Raw genomic sequence first — 24,156 nt, 5'->3', positions numbered from 1 at the left:
ATAGTTTAATGCAATACTAGATAAATTCTGAGTCTTACAAATTTGTTATTAAATAAGCCGTACATCATATTATACTTAATAGGTCAAATTGAAGTAATATTTATTTGTGATTTTTGTTCTGATCTCAATTTAGTTTAACCAATATTAGTTAAGTTTACGTGCTGACGCGATCGCTTGGACAGGTCTCCACGGAAGACCAGCGTCAAGATACCTGAAAGGTAACTTGTCATCAAGCTGAGGGGAGACCTATTCAGTGACGTTTATGTTTTAACTTATAAAAGTGTTGTATTAATTTTAAGCAATACTGTAAGCGTCCTGAATAAATTTATTTTCTTTCTTCTTCTTTCTTTCTTAGTAATAGAAATCAATGTCGATTCTTCATTAGGTACAGGAATATATATTACTTGATTCCTTTCAGATTACATTTCGTACTACTACATAAGTACTATCAAAAGTACATTTCGATAGTAGATATAGATGTTGTTGACTTACTAGGATGCATCTACCGATACCTTATTTGAAACAGATGTTTCGAAATTGATGACCATGACCAATAAAACGACATCCATGACGACTTTTAACATAGTGCATGGCGGCCATCTTGGATTCCAAAATAGTTATTATTTTCGAAATCTGTGCTCCCTAAAACCTATTAAACGACAGCCATGACGACTTTTATGACATACTGCATGGCCGCCATTTTGGATTCCAAAATGGTCATCATTTTCGAAATCTGCGCCCCCTAAAACCTATAAAACGACATCCATGACGACTTTTATGACATAGTGCATGGCCGCCATCTTGGAATCCAAAATAGTCATCATTTTAGAAATCTGCGCCCCCTAAAACCTATAAAACGATATCCATGACGACTTTTATGACATAGTGCATTGCCGCCATTTTTAAATTGAAAATGTTATCATTTTCGAAATCTGCGCCCCCCAAAACCTATAAAACGACACCCATGACGACTTTTATGACATAGTGCATGGCCGCACATTTTGGGTTCCAAAATGGTCATCATTTTCGAAAGCGGGGCCCCCTAAAACCTATAAAACGACATCCATGACGACTTTTATGACATAGTGCATGGCCGCCATCTTGGAATCCAAAATGGTCATCATTTTCGAAATCTGCGCCCCCTAAAACCTATAAAACGACACCCACGACGACTTTTATGTCATAATGCATGGCCGCCATTTTGGAATCCAAAATGGTCATCATTTTCTAAATCTGCGCCCCCCAAAACCTATAAAACGACACCCATGAAGACTTTTATGACATAGTGCATGGCCGCCATTTTGGATTTCAAAATGGTCATCATTTTCTAAATCGTGGCCCCCTAAAACCTATAAAACGACATCCATGACGACTTTTATGACATAGTGCATGGCCGCCATCTTGGAATCCAAAATGGTCATCATTTTCGAAATCTGCGCCCCCTAAAACCTATAAAACGACATCCATGACGACTTTTATGACATAGTGCATGGCCGCCATTTCGAATTCCAAAATGGTCATTATTTTCGAAATCGGCACTCCCTAAAACCTATATATCGACACCCATCTCGACTTTTATGACAAAGTGTTTTGCTACCATCTGCATGCAAGACATTTCTATTATTTTTACGTACAAAAATGGCCCCCTGTCAACTTTCAATCGAGATTTAATCGATAATTTATTCGATTAATATTCAGATTAATTCAATTTCAATCTATGTAAGGTCGACTAAACTAATCGCGATTAAAATTTGAGAATTAACTTTTTTTATTCCATTAATTAGTCGAATAAACAGTTAATCGATTAATGCCCATCTCTGACCACGGCATTTTTACACTTTGAGAATATCTGAAAACAAATCAACACAAGGAGCCATTTTGCAAATCCAGTAACATACCAGTAACTTTGTTATTACTTTTGACAGCGCGTGTCATGTGTCAACACAGAGTCGACACAAAGTCGAAACATTGCAACTACTTTGCGACTGCAATATTTCTCAGCCTTAAACCATATTTATACATCATAATTAACAAGTTTCGTAGTATGTAAAGCGTTATTTCTGTTATTTAAGTATAGTATACGCATCGAAGTACTAAAAATGCTTCAAATAATATAGTTATGAACACAGGCACTGAGAAGTAAACAATTTAATTTCCGGCTAAACTAAAACAATGTGGTGGCGCGTTGATTATATTACACTTAGTTTATTAAATCACTCGAGCAGTTTAATTCCCCATAATAATTTTAAGTCCTATTGTAATATAAATGCAAACAATATATAATTATGTCTTGTAATCCCGTTTTAGAGATGGCGTATTAATGTCACTTATTTTTATTTAAGTATTTTTCCATCTGACAGTTTCCATTTGACAGGAACAAAATGAACGAATGAACGAATGATTTTGGCATAAAGTAGTCGCAAACTCGAAACAATGTGTGCACACGGCGACCACACTTTATGTCACTTTGTGTCATGTGTCGACCCTTCCCCATTTCTGGTAACTGTGTCGACACGGCGACGACTCTGCGACTGGAATTGTGACCGAAACAGACGGTGTCGACACAAGATGTGTCAACATCGCGTCGTAACGGCGACTGGAAATGGTTGTATGGGTAGTTTTATAATAAATAACTACAAGATTTTTTTATTATATTAGTATTATACCTAATTAATAATTAGTTAAAAAAAAGTTTTTATCACCTGAACATTATACGTCTATAAATTACCTTCATCTTGAACAGCAACACAGAAGACGTCAATAAAGTTACAGTTTATAATGTTCATTGTTGCTACAACCGTCGACACTGTTATATAATTAACGATTTGTAAATCATCAACAACAACAACCAACAACAACAGTGAGTTAAGTGTGATGCTGAAAACCCTTTGGACCATTTAATAGAGCTGTTGCACCCAAACTATTTGTATTAGTTGATGATATTCGCAATAAGAATGTTACAAAATATAGTATAAATACTTACTAGGAACTTAAAATACCTACAGAATAGGAAGTTAGATGGTCCGTATTCTGTACAGTTAGCTCTCTGGATCCGCGACTACTCGGAGGCGGCGAGCGGCGCACTGGAGGCGCTCGTGGAGACGTGTGTTGGCGCGGCGGCCGTGTACTCGCACCTCGCCGCGCTCGTGGCCTCCGCGGACCTGCAGCGCTACGTGACGCGCCACCAGCGCCGGCTGCATCTCCTCGTGGAACGGTACCACAGTAGACGTTACTAGCCGCACTCGTGGCCCGATAAATTGCCCATACTAAACGAAGGTCTAACTGGACACCGGTTCGGGTGTATCGTATGGTTTAACTGTCAACGATGTAAAATTTAAGATGGAGCAAACACGTACCGTGGACTTGGGTTAGCCAAAGACGCCTAGTCTTTCAAAGATTGCATTTAGTCGAGAATTCGGGACGTGTACCGCCGTGGGTGTCATCTCATGGCGTTAGCCACGAAACACGAAAACGTCGGTTCGTTTCCGGCCTCGGCCACTGGAGGGCTTTGTCACTTTATCTTTAGTATGTGACATCTATTTCAGTTTATAATGTGTATTGTAAAATATTTAATGAAATAATTTGATGTGTTTCTTAGTTGATGTAAAATTTGATTTAAGCTGTTAATTTTTTGTTAAGTAAGTAAATATCCTTTATTGCACCATAAAGTAAAAAATAAAATACAAAAAGCGAAATACAAGCTTAAGACTAGGTAACAACAGGTGGTCTTATCGCTAAAAAGCGATCTCTTCCAGACAACCTGGGGTACCAAAGATGACAGACCTTGTCAAGTGGTTTTTGTTTTGTTACAGTTTGCAAGCAGATTCGCATATTGGAGTACCCGGTGACGATGAAGGTAATGGACATTATGTTTTCAATTTATATATACTATATCGTCGTAAATTAGTTTATGTATTGAATATTTCCAAATTTTTGTCCTCCATCTGTGTCCTCCAAATTTGTGGAAAATGTAGTCGATAATTTATAATTATATTTCGCTCTTATATTCATATTGCTGAGTAGGCGGGTATGTGCCTCTTTATACTAACATTACCCTACTGTCCTCGATCTTGTGCAAACCAGGGATGTTGCGGATGCAGATTTTTTGACATCCGCGGATGCAGATTTTTTTACATCCGCGGATGCGGATATTTAAAGACTCACATCCGCGGATGCGGATGCGGATGTCAAGATTAGGTACTTAAAAAACGTCAAATATTACATTTTTAGTAATTTTTGTAAAAAAATCCGAAACGATTTGTATTTGAGCAAGAATATAGGTGCGTTATATTTAATAAAGAGTAACTTGGCCGACTTTATGCGGATGCAGATGCGGATGTTGAAAATAATACGGAAGTTCCGCGGTTGCGGATATTCGCAACATCCCTGGTGTCAACAGTGAACTACCAATACATAATCTTTTTAATCCTCCTAGTTGTCACCAGTAAGAACTCGGTTCCCTGTTGCGCCGTGTACAGCGGCACATTATTATGGGAAGAAAGCAACATTTTTATAGGACGTTACTGACCAATCTGACCATAACCTAATAAAATTAATGTTGCCCCCAGAGTCTGTGTTTTCTTCGTCGATGTCATCAATGCGGAGCGGGATGAGTATTACGAGCGGCACCACGAAGCGGCTGACTGCGTTCCGTAAGACCCTCGCCACCAAGATTCAGGAGGCCACCGTAAGTTCCACTCCTAACCACAGAATAAATAACAGTACTAGGTACAGAAGGTTCGCTCTCTAACAAAACGCCAGAATAAAGTCTCTATTACGACAGATATGACCGCTAGGTGGCGTAAGCGCGAGCAGGCGTCCGTTTCGTAGCGGTGCGCGGCAGCTACTATGGCTAGACACCAAAATTGGTGTGGGCCGCTTGTATTTGTAGCGACGCGACGAAATCGCGGAGTGAGCCACGCCTGTCCTAACTCAGCCTGGCGCCTCTGCCACGAAACGGACCCTCCGAGTGTGGCCGACCGCCATACATTGGTTTAATCAAATGTATGGCAGTTGGCGTTTATTGTCGTACACGCTCGGAGCGTGCGCTCCGTGGCCCTCGGGTACACTCACGCACGTCACGGTCACGGTACTGGCCCATGTTTACCTTTTCAACATTATTTGTCACATCCGAAAAAATACTGTAAAAAATATGTTCGTATCGTATCATATACATTTTGTGTGCGGCCAAGATGATTATATTAACGCTATCTGATAGATCTAACTAAAGAAAGGATGCTTAGCATGAGGAATGCCCATGGTGCCGGCTTCCAATGTCACTGTGCGAACGAACAGCGATATAATTATGCGCGTGCAATAGAGATGGCAACAGGCAGGTCAATATACGAAATTTCTTGTGGTAAGCATCCTTTCTTTATATAAAGAATTCTGTGTCAACTATCGTAAAGCAGGTACATAATGCTATTGTCTCCGCCATGTCTTTAATCTTCAAAATGGCCCTGCTTACTATTTAAGTAGGCCAGTCAAATTAGATCCAAAAAAAGCGTTTTGAGGAATTAATTCCCAGCAAGCTAAAACATTTTAATACCTTCATTTGGTCCTAAATGCGTATAATACGAGTTTGCTCCATCCCAGGAGATGTGGATAAATTTTGGGAGCCTTGGGAGTACATTTTACCTTAGATTGACAAAACCACTCGATGTAGTAGGAACCCAACATCAATGACAATGTCACTACCAGCAAGGTTGTTGTGAAGCAGACACTGGTGAAAAAAAAATTTTGGTTTTATCGCGATTATATAAAAATAAAATTCAAAATGGCGGCCATTTTTTTCCAATCTTTGACTACGAATTCATATTAAGGTATCTTTCGGATCCTCGGGTGTCAATTTTTATCATGATTAGAGCAAATTTTCCGTCGGACGTACCTTTTTTGAACTACTTGAAAAAAACTGAAAAAGAGCAACATTTTTTCCTCAACTCTTGGAATGGAGCAAACTCGGATTACACTAATTTAAAACCAAATGAAGGTAATAACATAATTTCCAGCTTGCTGGGAATTAATTCCTGGAAAAAAATCTATATTGACTGGCCTATAAAGCTACTTTTGATGACTTTCCTCTGAGAAACTCATATTGTCGGCTCAATATCTTGCCTCAATTTTAACATGTTTTTTATAGGTATGTGTACAATTTTACTATAATTAACTTGATTTACATAATTTTAATTTTCGGTTGCTCGCAGCTGGTCGAAGACCTTCCAGTATCAGGTAACTGTTGCTTTATTAATAAATAAAATAAAGATAATTACAAAGTCATTAAGACAGAATCCCTCTTAGCCACACACGGAGCAGAATGCCAGATTGTTTGGCGTCACCACGTTAATTAACTGATAACCGGGGTCAGATAACTAAGCAACCGGGTTTCCTTCGAGACAATTAATGATTCATTTGGTGTTTACATATTTTTTTATTTTTGTTAATGTATATGTTTAGAATTCAATCCGTCTACCACTGGATATCTACAAGTACTTATATAGGGGGCGTAAGCGCTGGAGGTCTGGCGTGCGACTTTCAATCCGGAGGTCGTGGGTTCAAACCCCGGCTCGTACCAATGAGCTTTTCGGACCTTATGTGCGAAATATCAGTTGACCAGTCGCTTTTCGGTGAAGGAAAACATCGTGAGGAAACCGGGCTAATCCCAATAAGGCCTAGTTTCCCTTCTGGGTTTGGTAGGTCAGATGGTAGTCGCTTCTGTAAAAACTAGTGCCTACGTCAATTCTTGGGATTAGTTGTCAAGCGGACCCCAGGCTCCCATGAGCCGTGGCAAAATGCCGGGATAACGCGAAAAAGAAGACTTATATAGGGGGCGTGCATGAACTATAGGGGGCAGATAGGAGCCGTCAGATTTTTGGCGCGAGGCGTAAATGTGACGTTTATGCTTCCGATGTAGCCCACAAGATGCCAGAACCTACTATGCGCAAGGAAACGTGCATACGAGAACGGTAGATGGTCAATGGTCAGATGGCTTTGGCAATGTACATGTGCACATATGTTTCCTATTCAGGCCACAAGATGGCAGACCCTCCAACGCGCACGGTCCCTATATAAAGAGTATCGAAGTTAGGTATTTTAGAAGCGGTTAATTTTTACTACTTTCGTCCTCCGACGTATGAACAACATGCGTATCTGTGGCATCGTAGCTCTCGAACGTATCAACCGTTCTTTTGAGTGCGTTTTTTTTTATCGAAATCTTTGTCAGTAGAGACGGTTAGGATAAGCCAGAAAAGTAGTGAGATTTTTTAATTTGGAATTATTGTTGTGTAGCGTTGCGGTCGTCAGTGTCTCTGCGCGTTGTCACGCTGGGCCTGGAGCACCCGTCGCTGTCGTGCGCTCCCTCGGCCTCCGGCCGACTTGGCAAGACATCAACATCACGATAAATTATATCGCTTTTTTACTACGTTTATACATACTGTTTTTTCAATTTGCCAAATAAAGTCGAGTGCATTATCGTTAGCTTTTATTTTATTTCATAATGACAAATGATATAAGGGTGTGTAGGTACTGTTCAAACCACGTTCAAACGAAGGCCACTGATAGAGGACCGATTCGAAAATAGTAACTGAAATTCAACAGAATTTATGACTGGACTAAATATTTCAAACCACTATTTTACTTTACTAAACCTTGGGTTAAGGTTACCTTGTCTACTCTAAGCGCCACTTGCACCATTCCACTAACCCGGGGTTAACCGGTTAAACCCGGGTTAGTGGGATAATGCAAGTGGCGCTAAGACTGCGTTTCCACCAGAGATGTGCAAGGAGGCGCTAGCGGGGGATGTGTTTTTTAAAAACCAACTGAATCACTTAATTTTTTGGTTTACGCTCAGCGTGTAGTGATTATATTGGATCTTAACAAACGCATCTCTCGCTACAGATGTACCTAGTGCATAATTGCTTTCCATCGTATTTTCTCGGAAACGTTCGTATATTTGTCATGCTAGTTCAGTCATGTCAGTACCTACTTTTTGTACCCAGACTGACTGAAATAGCAAGACACGTTCGTAAGTTTCCGTGAATATACGCGATGGCAAATAAATAGGTGACTGCTATAGTTATTGGCCACTACATAGTAATTGGCCTTTCCTAACAAATCAGAAAGAAACAAGCCAATTGAAACCTTATTGTTAAGAGCGAGCGGCCAATTACTATGTGGTGACCAATAACTATAGCAGTCACCCTATGCACTACTTACATCTGTACTCATCCTCGCTCATCTCTGGTGGAATCGCAGCCTAAACAGAGTTGGTGGTAACAACTAGCAATATTTTTCGGTGGGAAAAAAATCCCAGTGTTAGAGGTAAAATAACTAGTGGAAATAGCCCAAAATTCTTTGTGTGAAATAGCCCAAAATGTATCTATTTTCGAATCTATAATACGTTTTCTGCGACATCTTTAATTGCTTAGTATTGAGCAATAACATAAGAGAACAACAGATTTCTCTCAGCGCTGCTTTATTTATCATCCTCAAATTAATAAAAGAATGGACAAGCGCAATCAGGGCCGTCTTAAACTATGCTGGGGCCCTTGGGCACATAAGAATTTGGGGCCCTGTTGGAAAGGAAAGAAAGCGAATGAAACTAACATTTTTCTACTACGATCTCCTATTTTTATAGGTAAATATACAGTTACTGTCTGTCCTTTGGGGCCCCCTGAGGATGGGGGCCCCTGGGCACGGGCCCCGTGTGCCCTTATGGTAAAGACGGTACTGATCGCAATTGTTGTTACGTAAGCAGAGGACCTACCGCGATCCGCGTTCGGCGTGTTGCCTCCCTGTCACACTTACGTACTAATTTAAAAGTACGACAGAGAGGCAACACGTCGAACGTGGTTCGCGGTAGGGCCCCAGGCTAATTAAGGTCAAGCGTTTCTGTTCGTTCCAGCCTACTTGTACCTACATCCAAATACCACCCCGACAAGACAATCGATTGCTACCCTCGATTATTAACGGTTTGACCTAGAAAGTCTGAACAACTTAAGTCAGTGGGCCAAGGTAACATCAACTCTACCTTTCTTCTGTCCCCGTGTACAGTCGCCATCAGATATATCGGGGCGGATAAGGCGCTCACAAATATCTGAACACGCCTCTATTGTCAAGGCGTTAGAGTGCGTGTTCAGATATTTTTGAGCACATCGGACGCTCCGATATATCTGATGGCGACTGTACCTACGATATCAAATCTCACAAGTTTTTTAGGCGAGCCACTTTCAGGGTTCCAATTAAGCTGCAATTATGCATACCTACTTAATATTGTACTACGTAGTAGTTTAGTAACTTGTGGGTAATAAATAAGGGATTAAGTAGTTTAAGTACCTAGTAGGATTTTAATGAACCAGAAATGCTCGAAAATAGCTAAGACGAAAGTGGAGGACCCCCGGCAAATATCTGGTTATTTGGTCTAAAGATAATTTAACTTGCACTTTTAATAGGTACTGCGTTAGTTACTCGTGTAATATCATATCCCTTATCGTTTGGGTTTTAACATTTGTCTCGTGGTTTGCAGAAGAATATTTTATTGTAGGTAGTGGGTAATTATACTAATTATAGTAGTAGGTATTAATTGTAGAAAAATACTATTTATTGGAAAAAAGGACTAAAATAGCGGAACTACTGCAGTTACTACAATGTTCTGCCGCCAGAGTGCAGCACTACCGACTCAGTAAATTCATAGACTAACTTATACATACTGTGCCTTAAACTGTTTTTAGGGTTCCGTACCCAAAGGGTAAAACGGGACCCTATTACTAAGACTTCGCTGTCCGTCCGTCTGTCTGTCACCAGGCTGTATCTCACGAACCGTGATAGCTAGACAGTTGAAATTTTCACAGATGATGTATTTCTGTTGCCGCTATAACAACAAATACTAAAAACAGAATAAAATAAAGATTTAAATGGGGCTCCCATACAACAAACGTGATTTTTGACCAAAGTTAAGCAACGTCGGGAGTGGTCAGTACTTGGATGGGTGACCGTTTCTTTTTTGCTTTTTTTTTTTCGTTTTTTTTTGCATTATGGTACGGATCCCTTCGTGCGCGAGTCCGACTCGCACTTGCCCGGTTTTTTTGACAAGTTTTCACAGACAATAAAATATGACATTGATGCATCAAGGCGGTTTGTTAACAAGGGCCTACCGGTAAACGCGAAAATCGAAATTTTGTTATCTGCCTCGCCATCGCTCTAATATACAAGAGTGATAGAGAGATTAGATAACGAAATTTCGATTTTCTTGTTTCGCGGTAGGCCATGTGATTGACGTGACGTGTAATGTGTCAATGTGGTTTGTTTACTGTATGTGCCACCTACGCAAGGCTTTGCCTAATATTCCCTTAGAGGTCCCATGACCTCTATGATGTGTTCAATTACAGAGGCCAAATTAAGAAAAACTAAAATCTTCCATAATTTCAATTATAGATGCCTTTTGGTGCCAAAGGACCGGAACCAGACCTTGGGTTGCAATTATTGAGGTTTTCCATTTATCCAGGTCCCAATAAGGAGTATTACTGCAATATTCTGCCGCCAGAGTCCGGCACTAATTTGTTTAGTAAATCATAGAGTAACTTATACATACTAGGCCTTAAACAGTTTTTTTGATAAGTTTTCACTATGACATTGATGCACCCAGGCGGTTTGTTTACAGGTTGCCTACCGCGAAATGCGAAAATCGAAATTTCTTTATCTGCCTCTCTATCGATCGAATAAGCAGTAGTGATAGAGAGAGGCAGAAACCGAACTTTCGATTTTCGTGTTTCACGGTAGGCCATGTGATTGACCTAGTGATGCAAGATGTGTCATTGATGATGTCAATACATATATTATTATACTCTTTGGTTTGTTTACTGTATGTGGTAGGGGTGCCACCTACGCAGAGCTTTGCCTAATATTCCCTATTAACCTCTATAGGCACAGAATAAATAATAGTACCGTAATACCGTACAGAAATGACACTTCCTACAAAACCGAAGTTCAGAGGGCCTACCGCGAACCACGTTCGACGGGTTGCCTCCCTGTCACACTTACGTACGCATTTACAAGTGCGACAGAGAGGCAGCACGTCGAACGTGGTTCGCGGTAGGCCCTCAGGGACGAATCATGCTGTCCCTTTCTAATGTATGGCACTATCCTTTTCGGCTATTTAGGGTTGTCAAAATTCAAGTCATCTTATTTCATAATTATTTAATAATCGGTACGGTCGTGACTTTAATTTACCTATAATTTTATCCCAGCTAGAGAATCAAAATGCACGAGGTGCATTTAACTTTGGTCTCAAGTTGCACATACAACTTTTTATCAGCATCGAGGACATATTGTTATTATTAGAAGTAAAAAAATACAAGAGGAATTCTATAAATATAATATAAATAAGATTTAGGTATAGATTACACACTATGACACAATAAGCTGCATGAGACAAAGTAAATTTGCATCACCATGAGATGAGGGTGATTGTATACTTGTTAGAGCTGCTGATTTGAAATAACAGGTGTACACAGCTCATTTTTAAAAACTTGTTATATGTATAATATAATTAACAAACGTGGTTTTGACGATGATGTATGAAGTAAATGGTAGTCAATATAAATGGTACAAATGATGCATAGGCCATGACTATTTGAGGTAATAAATAACAAAGGAACCACATTTACATTTCATAACTCATTCATTGCCTACATCTTAATTTACTAACTATTGGCAAGCAATAACAAATATTGTGGCTTTCTATCAGAGATGGGTCCTTATGCTTCATGTGCAGTATGGACCATTCTGTTAAGTGTTTTAGAATTTTAGAAAGCCACATTAAGTATTCAGCAGTACCTACATACATGTCAAAAATAATCAGTAAGTTGCAGGTGTTTATCTATTACATAAAAAGTAAGTTACATAATGTATTAAGCTCTATAAAGGTACAAATGTATAGAAAATTTATAAGAAACCCAAGTTTCTTTTACATAATTATAAAAAAGCAACAAAAACAATAACATAATAAAAACCCAAAAGTACTTGTGAATCTACCTGTAGTGACCAATTATTTTATTTTACACTATTTGTAATCATAATCTACATTTTTCTAAATTTGAATCTACAAATACAATAATTAGTTGTTATATAATCCCCTTAAACGTAAAGTTCAGTCTAATTACGACTAACAATGAGGTTTTGGAATAAGGCTGTTTTGTTTATTATCTATCTGTTACTTCATTCCCCTAATAATTCCATTACATCCACAATGTTTTTCAATTACATCTACTACGTCCTCTACTTTTTAAACAAAAACTACATTCAAATAACACATCCCTAGTGAAGTTGTATACAATACAAAAGTACAGTAGAAGTAGTAAAAATATGGTTCTTAGGTAGTTTCATGTATGTGTGTAGTTAGGTAGTTCCAACCTAGTACCATGTCACAGCTGGCAGACTGTCAGCCGGCACAAATTCATCACAAATCATTCGTATTGTAATGAATATGAAACATCAACATATATTATGCTTCATTTATATGCACAATCTTCAGTGGCTGCACTTTAAGGTGAGGGGGCCAATTGATGGTATACTGCCACATGATTAGATTTTTTAATGAGCAAATCATGTACCAATTAGTAATACAGTAAAATCTCAGTAATCCGGTACTTCAGTGGCACTAAAACAGAGGTGCAACTGATCACTATACAGTACAATCTCACTAAACCGGCACTAATGCTGACACAAGACAGTCAGATTACTGGAAAATGCGGTTTACTGGAAGTTAGAGCAAATCTGCATATTATTGATGTGTTTTTTAGTATGTTGAAGAAATACATTTTACTAAAATACTAAATGCAAAATAAAAATCTACTCTAACTTAGCCATTTATAAAGAGATTGAAGGGGTAAAATGTTAGCGCACATAGTAAATTAGGATATAGGATGTTCATTTGTATCCCAATTTTAGTGCCGGATTACTGGATATCGAAGTGCCGGACCGGACCATAGAAGTGCCGGATTATTGAGATTTTACTGCATGTCCAAGTTTAGTATCTACACTTAATTTATCATACTGCCTTCTGTTTATAAATAGCTATGCAATACAATAGCTAAAAAGCGTAACACAGCAGATTTTTTTTAAATATATTATTTTAGTATAGTGTATTTATACTCGGAGTAATTAACAAAGAACTCTATTTATATGACATACTTATCAGAATTTTCCACTTAACCAGCTCTCTTGTGTCAGCTATAGTGCTTAATTAGCGAGATTGTACTGTATCACTAATTTAAGTTCTGAACTGCAAAACATATTGGTAACATAACAAATCCCTAAATACTGACACCTAAATAGACGGACTACCAAGAAAGCTCTTCATGGCACCTTGGTGTAGGTAGCATGAAATACTATAATGGTTGCTTTTTAATCTTTCCTTTTATTTATAGCTAGCTACTTAATTACATATATTTCAGTAACTGAGTGCCGAGTGCTCCCATATTTTTATTTACTTCACTGTATGTATACCAAATAAAAAAGAAATGATGTAAGTAACACACACAAGGTGGAACTACACATAAATGTAGGCGACTTGCAACATTTGGTAGGAGTGAATATTTTTGGGTTCACCTTGGACTCCGTTTTTAAAAACAGTTACTCTACAAAGAGAACACAGTGGCTAGAATATGAGCTACCTAGGCTGAACAACATTGGGAATTCTATAGTGATGAGCCCTTGCGCAGAAGCCTTGCAGCATGAGCTTCTTACCATTCTCAAGACATGCCCATGTTTTACCTCTCGCCGCCAAACAGGCTTTTCGCTAACTTCAAACAATGTTAAAATATCAAAGCGTCATAAATCAGGAAACCTCATGGGGTCTTCTATGTAATCATCTGGTATAATGAACATGTCGTTTGGTATATCATTTTGGAACTCAAATTTTTGAAAAGTTATTTTTGCAGTAACTGTAGGTAAAATTGGTATATCTATTTTAACCGGGAATCCATTAGGCAACTTCATTGCAACAAACTGACGCAACTTAGCAAAATGTTTAAATGGTGCAATTACTTCTAATACATTCAGTAACATATCAACACTTAGAGGAAAGTCATCACTCATAGCAATGGTAGCTCTAAAGTTTCTGGATGACTCTTTATAAACTAGTTCTCTGCCCAGACTGGGGTATTGGCCTGGAGGTGCAGCGATGTAGGTTTCCCAGTCTACTCCACTCTCTGGCGGTGGGTTTAAAGATGCTCGCCTTGTTGGTTCTCCGTTAGTATCTAAATTCTGTGTATTACCTTTTGTTAGACTCTCAATTATAGCTTTATTCTTTTGAAGATCATCTGTGGATAAGTGTTCGCGTCTTTTACGTGATTCCAGGACAAGGCCAGAAATAGTATAAATGTCACTTCTGTAAAGTCCAGCTACAGTCTCTTTTCGGTCTTCACGAAATATCCAGCCTGACTGTGCTCTTAAAAACGCTATACCTTTAGTAGACATTTGAGCTGCCAAAATATCACTTGACATCAATATGTCTACTTCATCTTCTATTTCATTTTCTGTCTCCTCATAGCGCACTCTCTGGTACACCTTGGCTTTGTTGTCCAGTACGGTGAGTGATTCACTAGGTTGCTTCTCTCCTTGAAATATAAATGATATATCTCCTCTCTCCCATTTCATATCTGTGAAATCAACTAATGTTGTGTCTAATCTAATTCCTGAACCAGATTTATAAATTTTACAAACATCAGATGGTAGAATTCTAGAGACGAGAGGGACCCATGAGTGAAAATCCCACTTTAGTTCCATGTAGAAATCTTGTATTTGGGCTAGAGCCCTAATGAGGTCAGGTCTTCTTCGTTCCATTTGTTCGCGAGCCTGCTGCTTGAGTTTGCGTACGAGAGAGGATATGGTCTGGCGGTCCCCATAACTGATGGCCTCGGCGAGCGGCGACCAGCCCGCGAGGTTTTTGAGCTTGACGGGTGCGCCGTGCGCCAGCAGCAGCTGCACACACTCGCGCCGCCCCAGCATCACCGCCAGGTGTAGCGCCGAGTTGCCGTGTTTGTCCTTGCGTGCCACGTCCTCCAGCCGTAGCAAAGATGACAGCTTTCGTACGTCCCCCCTGAACACGCACTCGTGCAAAGGAAACGCCTCATCCTCCTCGCTACACTTTGAATTAGACATTTCGGTCACCACACCTAAATCATCACTCCTATAAAAGTATTCATCGTAATGAGGCGCTATTGCGAGTAATTTTACACTAAGATTAGATTAGATTAGTTTTAGCGGAAAATACACCAAGTACGAACATCATAATCGTTTTTAGTAGATACGGACAAATTACATTACAACGACTGAAACCCAAAAGCTCAGCAGCTGTCAGTGAAACTGTCAGTTATTCACATTAATTTAGAAGCACTGTTAAATTTTGTTGATTCTCAAACTAAAACGTTTAAACTTTTCTTTATAAAAATTATGAAAATGCCGTGCCGTAACAGCTAAAGTTGAACTAAAGTACGATGATAGGTCATAGACCTATATAATAGGTTTCATATTTCAGTGTGATAGGTAGGTACATGACAAATTGTCAATCGTACCCTGTCGTCCGTGTACCGAACCATTTTTTTGAATAGGATACTAAAAAAGTATACATGTGTATATAAAGCACTCTACAGACGCATCCGAAGGATAGTTTTCATGTTTTCATTTAAGGCCAAGCCACACCGGATGCGTATGCGTAGACGTGCACGTGCACGTACGCGTCCCGATGCGTTGTATAATACGAAAACTCATACGAGAGGACACACCGCTTGCGTGACGTGTGCGTGACGTGCGCGTACGCGTGACTTGCACGCAACGCAGCTCCGACGAGACAAACCGGCTGCGTGCTGCGTGCACGCGTCCACGCACCGGAGCGGCAACGTCGCTTCGTTGCGTGCAGTGATGACGTTGTGTTTAACTGCGTTCCCTATGAGAGGGCGAACCGAGCAGGTTCGGACACGCACAGCTCGGTGCTGCATAGGTGCTGTGCGTGTACACGCGCAGCTCGCTTGTATTTATTTACAACTCGGCCGGTGCGCGTGCTGGTTTTTAATATGGATTCAGTGATAAAAGAAAAACTAATTAATATATTCGTCAATACGAATGTATATTTACAACATATAGCACAAAGATTCCAAAAAAATACGTCTTATAAAAATTTGGCCTGTGGGAACAAATCGATGTTAGGTACTAATAATACTATTGGAAAACAAGGTTGTTGTATTGTGAACTTAATAATAATATTATGTACTCTGAATTATCTCGATTCAAATATGACACATTTTTTTCCTCTAATTGCAATGTCGGCATTCTGTGAGCTGCTTCCATTTGCAACAGGAGTATAATAGAATAGAATACCATTTATTTCAGTATAAGTAACAGTATAATAACATGATGTACTGTCGCAGGAGTGTATTTTATTTTACTGCACGCATGACCGAGCTGCAGCGTGCGCTTGCGTGACGTGTACAGCACACTGCGTGGCGTGCGCTGCGTGACGTGCGCGTCACCCGGTGTGACAGGGGTGCTGCGCACGTCTACGCTTACGTCGACGCACACGTGCTGCACACGCAGCCGGTGTGGCTCGGCCTAACATCGAAGTTCGAAGATATTATATCTCCACCTGTTTTAAGCACGTAACACACTATCGCACCGCACCGCGACCTTGGTGCGTCGCACCCATAAGTGAGAGCGTGAAACAGATATCTATTATTTCTCGCTCTCACTTATGGGCGGTCACACTTTTAGAGGTATAGAGTAAAAGGAATGCGGTGGGAACCGTAGGATAGTGGTCTACGGACGCAAACGCCAATTTGGCTCGTCGTTTTCGACCGCTGATTATGACCGATATTACTGATAAAAGTGATTTTATTTTATTGATAAAAACAAAGATAATAAAATATAGGAGACCTACCGGCGGAGTCGAATTAAACTTCAGTTAAAATAAATCTCCTATAATTAATTAATAAATACATCAACATTCAAATGACACGGAAAAATCAGCGATTGTTTCTGAATGTCATGCTTCAGCTTAAAACTCGTTGAACCGTAGACGTGTGGCCAAAAAGGCCAGTCCGCTACACTACTCCCCCGCCGAGACCGTTGCTACGGTCGATAGTCAAAAAGATGGGGCGGAAAGTGTACGGTTCGGCCGCTACGAGTTCTTTTTTCTGCAGTTTGTTCCTGCTCTAGCGGCAGATTATTGGGATCAGATGCAGGCACTTGCGGAACTAATGGCGTGTCAGGCGTAGCGCTGCTGTGGCTGAGATTTCCCCAATCGTCTTTGGACATATACGCTGGCTTGAGCCTGTCAATACTGACAGTGTCTGCTTTCCCAGCTCTCTCTATTTTAAATGTTTTGCTTCCTCTCTGCAAAACCTTATATGGGCCAGTGTACGGGGATTCCAGTGATCCTTTGACAGGTCCATGTCGTAGGAAAACATAATCTGCAGAGCTGAGGTCCTTCGGGATATAGAACGGCCTCTGAGAGTGACGAGTGCCAGGAACTGGGATGATTTTAGCTATATGGTTGCGTAGCCTGGCCACAAAATTGCAGTAGTCGACTGCAGTAGTTTCTGAAGGCTTGAAGAAGTCACCAGGTAGGCGCAATGGCTCGCCATATACGAGCTCTGCCGCTGAAGACTGGATGTCTTCTTTCCAAGCACTGCGGATTCCGAGGAGCACCAAAGGCAAAGCTTCTACCCAGTGCGTGTTGGTATGGCACATTATGGCTGCTTTTAACTGTCGATGGAGGCGTTCGACCATACCATTGCAAGCCGGATGATAAGAAGTTGTTGGTCGATGCTCGGAACCAAGGATTGTCGCCAAACTTCGGAAAAGCTCGCATTCAAACTGTCTGCCTCTGTCCGTGGTGATTTTTGCAGGACAGCCAAAGCGGGCGACCCAGCCTGATATAAAGGCTAGTGCACAGGTCTCTGCAGTGATGTCGGCCAATGGATATGCTTCAGGCCAACGCGTAAAGCGATCGATGACCGTGAGGCAGTACCTGTAACCACAAGAAAAAGGTAATGGCCCTACTATGTCCATGTGGACGTGTGAAAAACGATGAGATGGAGTGGAGAATGATGAGATGGGAGATAAAGTGTGACGTGAAACTTTGTTCTTTTGGCAATCTGCGCATTCTTTAGCCCACAATCGGCAATCTTTCCTGATGCCAAGCCAAACAAATCTTTGCGTTACCAGGCGGATGGTTCCTTTAACGCCTGGGTGGCTCAGCCTGTGTACTGCGTCAAATACTTTTCGCCGGAAAGTTTCCGTTATATATGGTCTCGGGTATGCTGTTGAGACATCACAGTACACTTCGATATCGGAGTCAGGGATTCTCAACTTCTTTAGGTTCAGCCCTGTGCCGTGTTGTAATAGTTGATTCAATTCTCTATCTCCGTCTTGAGAATTTTCCAGCGCTTTGTAATCAATCGTATATCCACCAATTTCTTCAACTCTGGACAGGCAGTCTGCCACTACATTTAGTTTCCCTGCCACGTATTGTATGTCTGTGCTGAATTGGGAAATAAAATCCAAGTAGCGGAATTGCCTAGGAGAGCATTTGTCTCTTGTTGAGGAAAAAACATAAGTAAGGGGTTTGTGGTCCGTGTAAATAGTGAATGGCCTGGCTTCAACCATGTGACGGAAATGCCTGATAGCGTCATATATGGCCAGCAATTCTCTATCATATGGACTATATTTCTTTTGCGAGGGTTTAAGACGACGAGAAAAGAATGCTAGAGGTTCCCAAGCTCCAGGTGTTACTCGTTGTTGTAGTACAGCGCCAATAGCGGTATCTGAGGCGTCAGTATGGATGGCCAACTCAACGTCTGTTCGAGGATGAGCTAGGGTAGCAGCTCGAGAAAGTCCTTTTTTGCATGCCTCGAACGCTTTCATCATTTCCTGCGTCATCTCGATGGCCTGCGTAGGTTTCTTCTTTGGGCCAGTCAGCACAATATTTAAGGGTGCTTGCAGTTCTGAAGCACTTGGCACGAATCTTCGATAAAAATTAAACATGCCAAGAAATCTGCGGAGTTCTCGGACGTTTTTAGGTGCGGGATAATCCAAAATCACTTGTACTTTGGTGTCAAGGGGTTCTATCCCTTGGGCTGAAACCTTATGTCCAAGGAAAGTAATTTCCGCCTTTCCAAATTCACATTTTGCTACATTAATGAGGACACCGTAATCTTGCAGACGCTGGAATAACGTGTGGAGATGTTGTTCGTGCTCTTCTGTGTTGGAGGAGAAGATTAAGATATCATCCAAATACCCGTAGCAAAAATCAAAGCCTCGGAGCACTTCATCCATAAATCGCTGGAACGTTTGTGCAGCATTTCGGAGGCCAAACGTCATGTACGGAAAATGGAACAGCCCAAAGGGGGTTATAATGGCTGTCTTTGGAATATCATCAGGATTTACAGGAATCTGGTTGTACGCTTTGACGAGGTCAACTTTTGAAAATATTTTGCTTCCTGTCAGCTGCTGTGTAAAATCCTGAATGTGTCATATTGGGTACTTGTCTGGGATGGTACGTGCATTAAGGGCTCTATAGTCACCGCATGGGCGCCAGCCGGCATCCTTTTTAGGAACGAGGTGCAACGGAGACGACCAAGAGCTCTCGGATCTGCAAGCTGTGCCAACTTCGAGCATGGCATCAAATTCTTTTTGAGCTATTTTTAGGCGATCTGGTGGAAGGCGTCGCGGCCTGCTTGTAACCGGCGGTCCAGGCGTAGTGCGAATATGATGTATGGTATTATGCTTGGGAGTGTTATGCATGCCGGCTGGGCGTGTAATGTCAGGGTACTGACACAAAATGTTATGGTAGTTCGACTCCCCTGACATTACTTTCACTGATGCGATGGATTTTGCTGACGGCTGAGGTGGGGCCGTGATGCTCAATGTTGTTGAGTTATCTATCAATCGCTGGTTTCTGCAATCGACTACTATACTGTAGAACGATAGAAAATCAACGCCAATGATCGGCTTCGATACGTCGGCGACCACAAAATTCCAGTTGTAAATCCGACGGAGCCCCAGGTCCAGTTGCAATTGTATCGAGCCGTATGTGTGTATTATTGAACTGTTAGCAGCAAAAAGTTCATAATTAGATTTTGCACGAGCTCCTCTAATTAATGTGCGCGGATATACGCACAAGTCTGATCCTGTATCTACTAGGAAAAGTGCTTTAGAGGTATGGTCCAATACAAAAAGGCGGCCCGGGTTTATATGGCAGACGTTGGGCGCTAATTTCGGCTGCCGCTGAAGTTTTCCGCTCCTGGGTAACCGCAAGGCCTAGTACAGCGGGTAGCTCTATCGCCGAATCGGTTGTGGTAAAAGCATATGGATTGATCTCTTGGTCTCGATGCGGAACGATCTTGACGGTTGCTAGACCTAAACGGCGCTCGACTGCCACGGAAACTGGATCTAGATGTGTGCGGTGGATTTCCAGCCTTTAAGGCAGCAACTTCCCTTGTGAGTTCAGTCATTTGTCTTGCAATTTCGGATATCTCCGTGCCATGAGTGGTAGTGCCTAATGCATGAACCTGCAGAGTCTGAGGAGCGACGTCATATACCTTGTCCGCCGATTCAGCTAACTCTTCTAACGTAGCTTTGGCTTGGGACGTAATAAGCGCCTGCAGGTTGCCGGGTAAACGGCTTATCCATACGGTTTTCAGGAAATCTTCCGGAATGCCTTCACCTGCCAACGCGCGTAAGTGTCGTAGGAATCGTGACGGCTTTCTGTCACCTAGCTCTTCGTGTTTCATCAACTGTAGAAACTTTTGTTCTTTAGACACGGAGATCCTCGATATGAGCTGCGATTTTATCTTTTCATATTTATTGTCAGCTGGTGGGTTGCTAATAATATCTTTTACCTCTACGGCGTACTTATGCTCCAACTGGCCAATAACGTGGTTAAATTTGGTCGTGTCACTTGATATGCCGGCGATGGCGAACTGGGCTTCCATTTGCGAAAACCATAATGCGGGTTCCTCTGGCCAAAACGGCGGAGTGCGTACAGTGACTTTACATACCATACAAGGGGCTTCGGTAGCGGTCTTGATTTCATCCGTCATTTTTTTTGATTGCTTGTAAATTTATTATGCGAGACTGTTTCAATCGGGGTCACCAATATAGGAGACCTACCGGCGGAGTCGAATTAAACTTCAGTTAAAATAAATCTCCTATAATTAATTAATAAATACATCAACATTCAAATGACACGGAAAAATCAGCGATTGTTTCTGAATGTCATGCTTCAGCTTAAAACTCGTTGAACCGTAGACGTGTGGCCAAAAAGGCCAGTCCGCTACAAAAACTTAAAAAATAAATAGTGCGGGCGCAAGAATATCAATTGGTGACACTAGTATTCGCATTTGGGGGTTTAATTGAGAGGGCTCAAATCTCAACTTGAATCTAAAATTGGTCGTTAACATTTGTATATAATAAAATAGAAACATCGATTATTCTAGAAAACATTAGTAGATAGTGTACGTGTGGATGCTAGATGAGATGGAACCCATTTTTTCTCTCGTCAATTTGATCACCCCGCCTGGACTGGCTTTAAAACCTAAAAGTATTTATAAATACGTTTCTTGGGTATGTATGACACACCCTTTACAGAAAAAGTACTTAAAGAATTACACAAGATGGCGTTGACAGTGTTGTTTTGGTTAAAAAAAAACCATTGACATGACAGATGCGCATACCGTACTCGAACTGAAACGCCTTTTTTCCTGTTTGTTGGAATACGACGTCTAAAAACTGTCGCGCATCGTATCGATAACGTTGTTTGTGATATTTTTCTATATTATTATGGACTAAAATATCACAGGTGTTAGTGCTTGTAAAAACTAAAGACAAATTCTTGCTCCATTTCAACCGCATTATAGTTTGTTAAAACACTTTTATTTACCGAAATTATATGTATGTAGATGTAACTTAAGTATCGGTATGTTTATAATAGTTAACGTGCCGAAGTAAATAATCGTCGTACTTATCCATATTTACGTAGTTTTTAGATAGACATGTCCATTTCATTTGTTTATCTTTTTATTTTAAACTCCTGTTCTGCCGTCTTTACCCTTAAACATTATTCGAAATTATGTATGTATTATTATTCCATTCCCATGTAAAGATTTAGGTTGAAGAGATAAGATTCTTATTACAAGCGATAATACCTGCAGATTTACAGTTATCTAGTTCTGATTGTTGATGCAAATATCAATACAAATGAAAAACTTAAGTAAATACTGTGTCTGTATAGCTTAATAAATTTAATCAATTTCTTTTCTAAACCAGGAATGATCACCATTTTAGAGGGTAGTTTCTATTGTGTTACCCAGAACTTATAAATGACTTAATTTCGGTATAAGTGTTTTGGCTGTGAAACCTACAAAAAGAAGATTCCTGGACTCCTTCAGCTTTCTTAGAGACGACACTATGTAAGTGTTAAATTATTATTATGTTAACTATATTTTTATGCATGCTCAATATGGAAATAGTGGTGTGAAGGTTTAAATATTTAGACTTAGTTTGTAATAAGCACTGATCATAGTAACACACTGCAAGTTATTGCATATACATTTTGGTAGTGGGATATAAATTAGTTTATGCATTTTTACTTAGCAGGAGTGAAGGTCTTTGGTCTGTTTTAATATAGGTTTCCATTTCATTATTATACATATGTAGAATGGCAACAAAGAGTTTTTGGATTATTTATGGCTCCTTCTATGAAAGTCCCGCAGAGCCTGAGCTCGGCAAGCTCTGGCTCCGAAGCAAGCAAGGTACCAACAAATTCACATCACTATTCAGCTAGTTTTATGGCAATAATATTTATGAGTCCCTTATGTTATCTAATTCTATGTACACTACTACTACTGAAAGAAACTTAAACAATGCATCTTTCAAAACAATTATTTCTTGCGTCTGGTAAGCACTAATCTGTAATTCTTTGTGTACCTATGTAGTCAACATTTTAATGCTTAATTGGATTGATGTTATTTTCTAGTAGAAAAACCATAATAACTAATATTAGGTAGTTGTAAATATTTAATTTCTTCATGGTGAAGGATTAAATTATTAATACGTAACATGTTTTCCATTTGATCATTTACATCCTGTTGGCATTGCGTTTATTTAAAGGCCGTAGATATGAATAGATAAGATACCTTTCTCACTCGGTTAGTTGGTGACTGTTTATTTTATTAGATTGTCTTAATTTTAAGTATTGTGAACACAAATTAAATACTACTCTTAAATCTTGATTTTTCTATAATAGGCTAGTTTCCTGTTAAAAATATGTACCATAAGTGGTGAGTGGGGTATGCAGTAGGTATATTTCTTGCCTTACCTGGAACATAAGAACCATCATAATATTAAAATCACGATAGGTCACGTTGGGGGAGGGGGGTATAAGGAAACCTCACGTGTATTTTTCTACAGTGAACGAAACTAAGAAAAAAGAACCTACCATGTCAGTAGATACTTTTTCTCGGTTTCGTTAAACATAAATCTTCACTCTGTGCTTCAAAATAGCGAGTCTATTTAACGAAAATAGAAAAATAAACAAGATTTTCTATATACTATACTAACTATTTATCTTAAAATTAGGTAAAAAAACAATTCAAAAAAATACACGTGAGCTTGTGTGGGGGGATGGGGGTAGCCAAAAAGCTCACCAAATATCACCAAGGGGGAGGGGGGGTCAAAAAGTAGCCGAAAACACCTCGCGTGATTTGTGCACAACCCCTTATCAATTGCAAAAAAGAAACGAAGTAACTATAGTGATAAAAGTCTGAGCTCCTTGGAAAAATACGTAACAAAGAGGGCGTTCCGACCAATCGTATTCGAGAAATACGAAATAGATAAAGAAAGATAGAGAAATGCAATAGTAGACCCATATCACCCATAGTTGCATCGTGCATAAATCGTAATTATTTTTAATATGTCATTTTTTAATTATGCGCCACTTCATCTAACTCAAGCTTGACATTAGAGACACTCCTCGCAAACTACTAGACCCGTGCTCCTCATTTTATTTACTCTTCGGTGATAATTTATTTGGATAAAAATTATCTGTTTGTGTGCAAAATTTCATTCAATTTGGCAACCCACTGGGTTTTGCATGAAGGTAGGATA

The 24,156-nt window shown here is 40.1% G+C and overlaps 4 protein-coding genes across 7 annotated transcripts in view; 2 read left to right on the top strand and 2 right to left on the bottom strand.

Annotated features, from left to right (window-relative positions):
• The window catches only part of LOC134804736 (coiled-coil domain-containing protein 39-like), a 38,171-nt gene extending 30,703 nt beyond the window's left edge, over positions 1-7,468 (top strand). Inside the window, exons 20-24 of one of the 2 annotated variants that reach the window (XM_063777937.1) lie at positions 3,043-3,214; positions 3,813-3,856; positions 4,569-4,687; positions 6,204-6,228; positions 7,285-7,468. In XM_063777937.1, coding sequence (XP_063634007.1) covers positions 3,043-3,214; positions 3,813-3,856; positions 4,569-4,687; positions 6,204-6,228; positions 7,285-7,397 — 473 coding nt within the window. In that variant the 3' untranslated portion in view covers positions 7,398-7,468. Of the gene's footprint in view, positions 1-3,038; positions 3,215-3,812; positions 3,857-4,568; positions 4,688-6,203; positions 6,229-7,284 lie in introns of both variants that reach the window. The other variant, XM_063777938.1, reaches the window with a different exon arrangement.
• Positions 7,469-11,351: 3,883 nt separating this feature from the next.
• Positions 11,352-15,479, bottom strand: LOC134804988 (ankyrin repeat domain-containing protein 13C). The gene has a single exon (XM_063778277.1). It carries the CDS (start codon positions 15,154-15,156, stop codon positions 13,825-13,827), a length of 1,332 nt encoding a protein of 443 aa, XP_063634347.1. The 5' UTR covers positions 15,157-15,479; the 3' UTR covers positions 11,352-13,824.
• Positions 15,480-20,261: 4,782 nt separating this feature from the next.
• Positions 20,262-20,984, bottom strand: LOC134805258 (uncharacterized). The gene has a single exon (XM_063778571.1). The coding sequence runs from the start codon at positions 20,982-20,984 to the stop codon at positions 20,262-20,264; it is 723 nt and encodes a 240-aa protein (XP_063634641.1).
• A 1,318-nt stretch (positions 20,985-22,302) lies between these two features.
• Positions 22,303-24,156, top strand: part of LOC134804722 (TLD domain-containing protein 2) — a 146,463-nt gene continuing 144,609 nt past the window's right edge. For 2 of the 3 annotated variants that reach the window (XM_063777902.1, XM_063777900.1), the window contains exon 1: positions 22,304-22,460. In XM_063777902.1, coding sequence (XP_063633972.1) covers positions 22,459-22,460 — 2 coding nt within the window. In that variant the 5' untranslated portion in view covers positions 22,304-22,458. Of the gene's footprint in view, positions 22,461-24,156 lie in introns of all 3 variants that reach the window. The other variant, XM_063777897.1, reaches the window with a different exon arrangement.

Source organism: Cydia splendana, chromosome Z (genome assembly GCF_910591565.1).
Source record: "Cydia splendana chromosome Z, ilCydSple1.2, whole genome shotgun sequence".
Taxonomy (NCBI): domain Eukaryota; kingdom Metazoa; phylum Arthropoda; class Insecta; order Lepidoptera; family Tortricidae; genus Cydia; species Cydia splendana.
The sequence above is the reverse complement of the archived record's forward strand: the minus strand, read 5'-3'. Positions and strand labels throughout refer to the sequence as shown.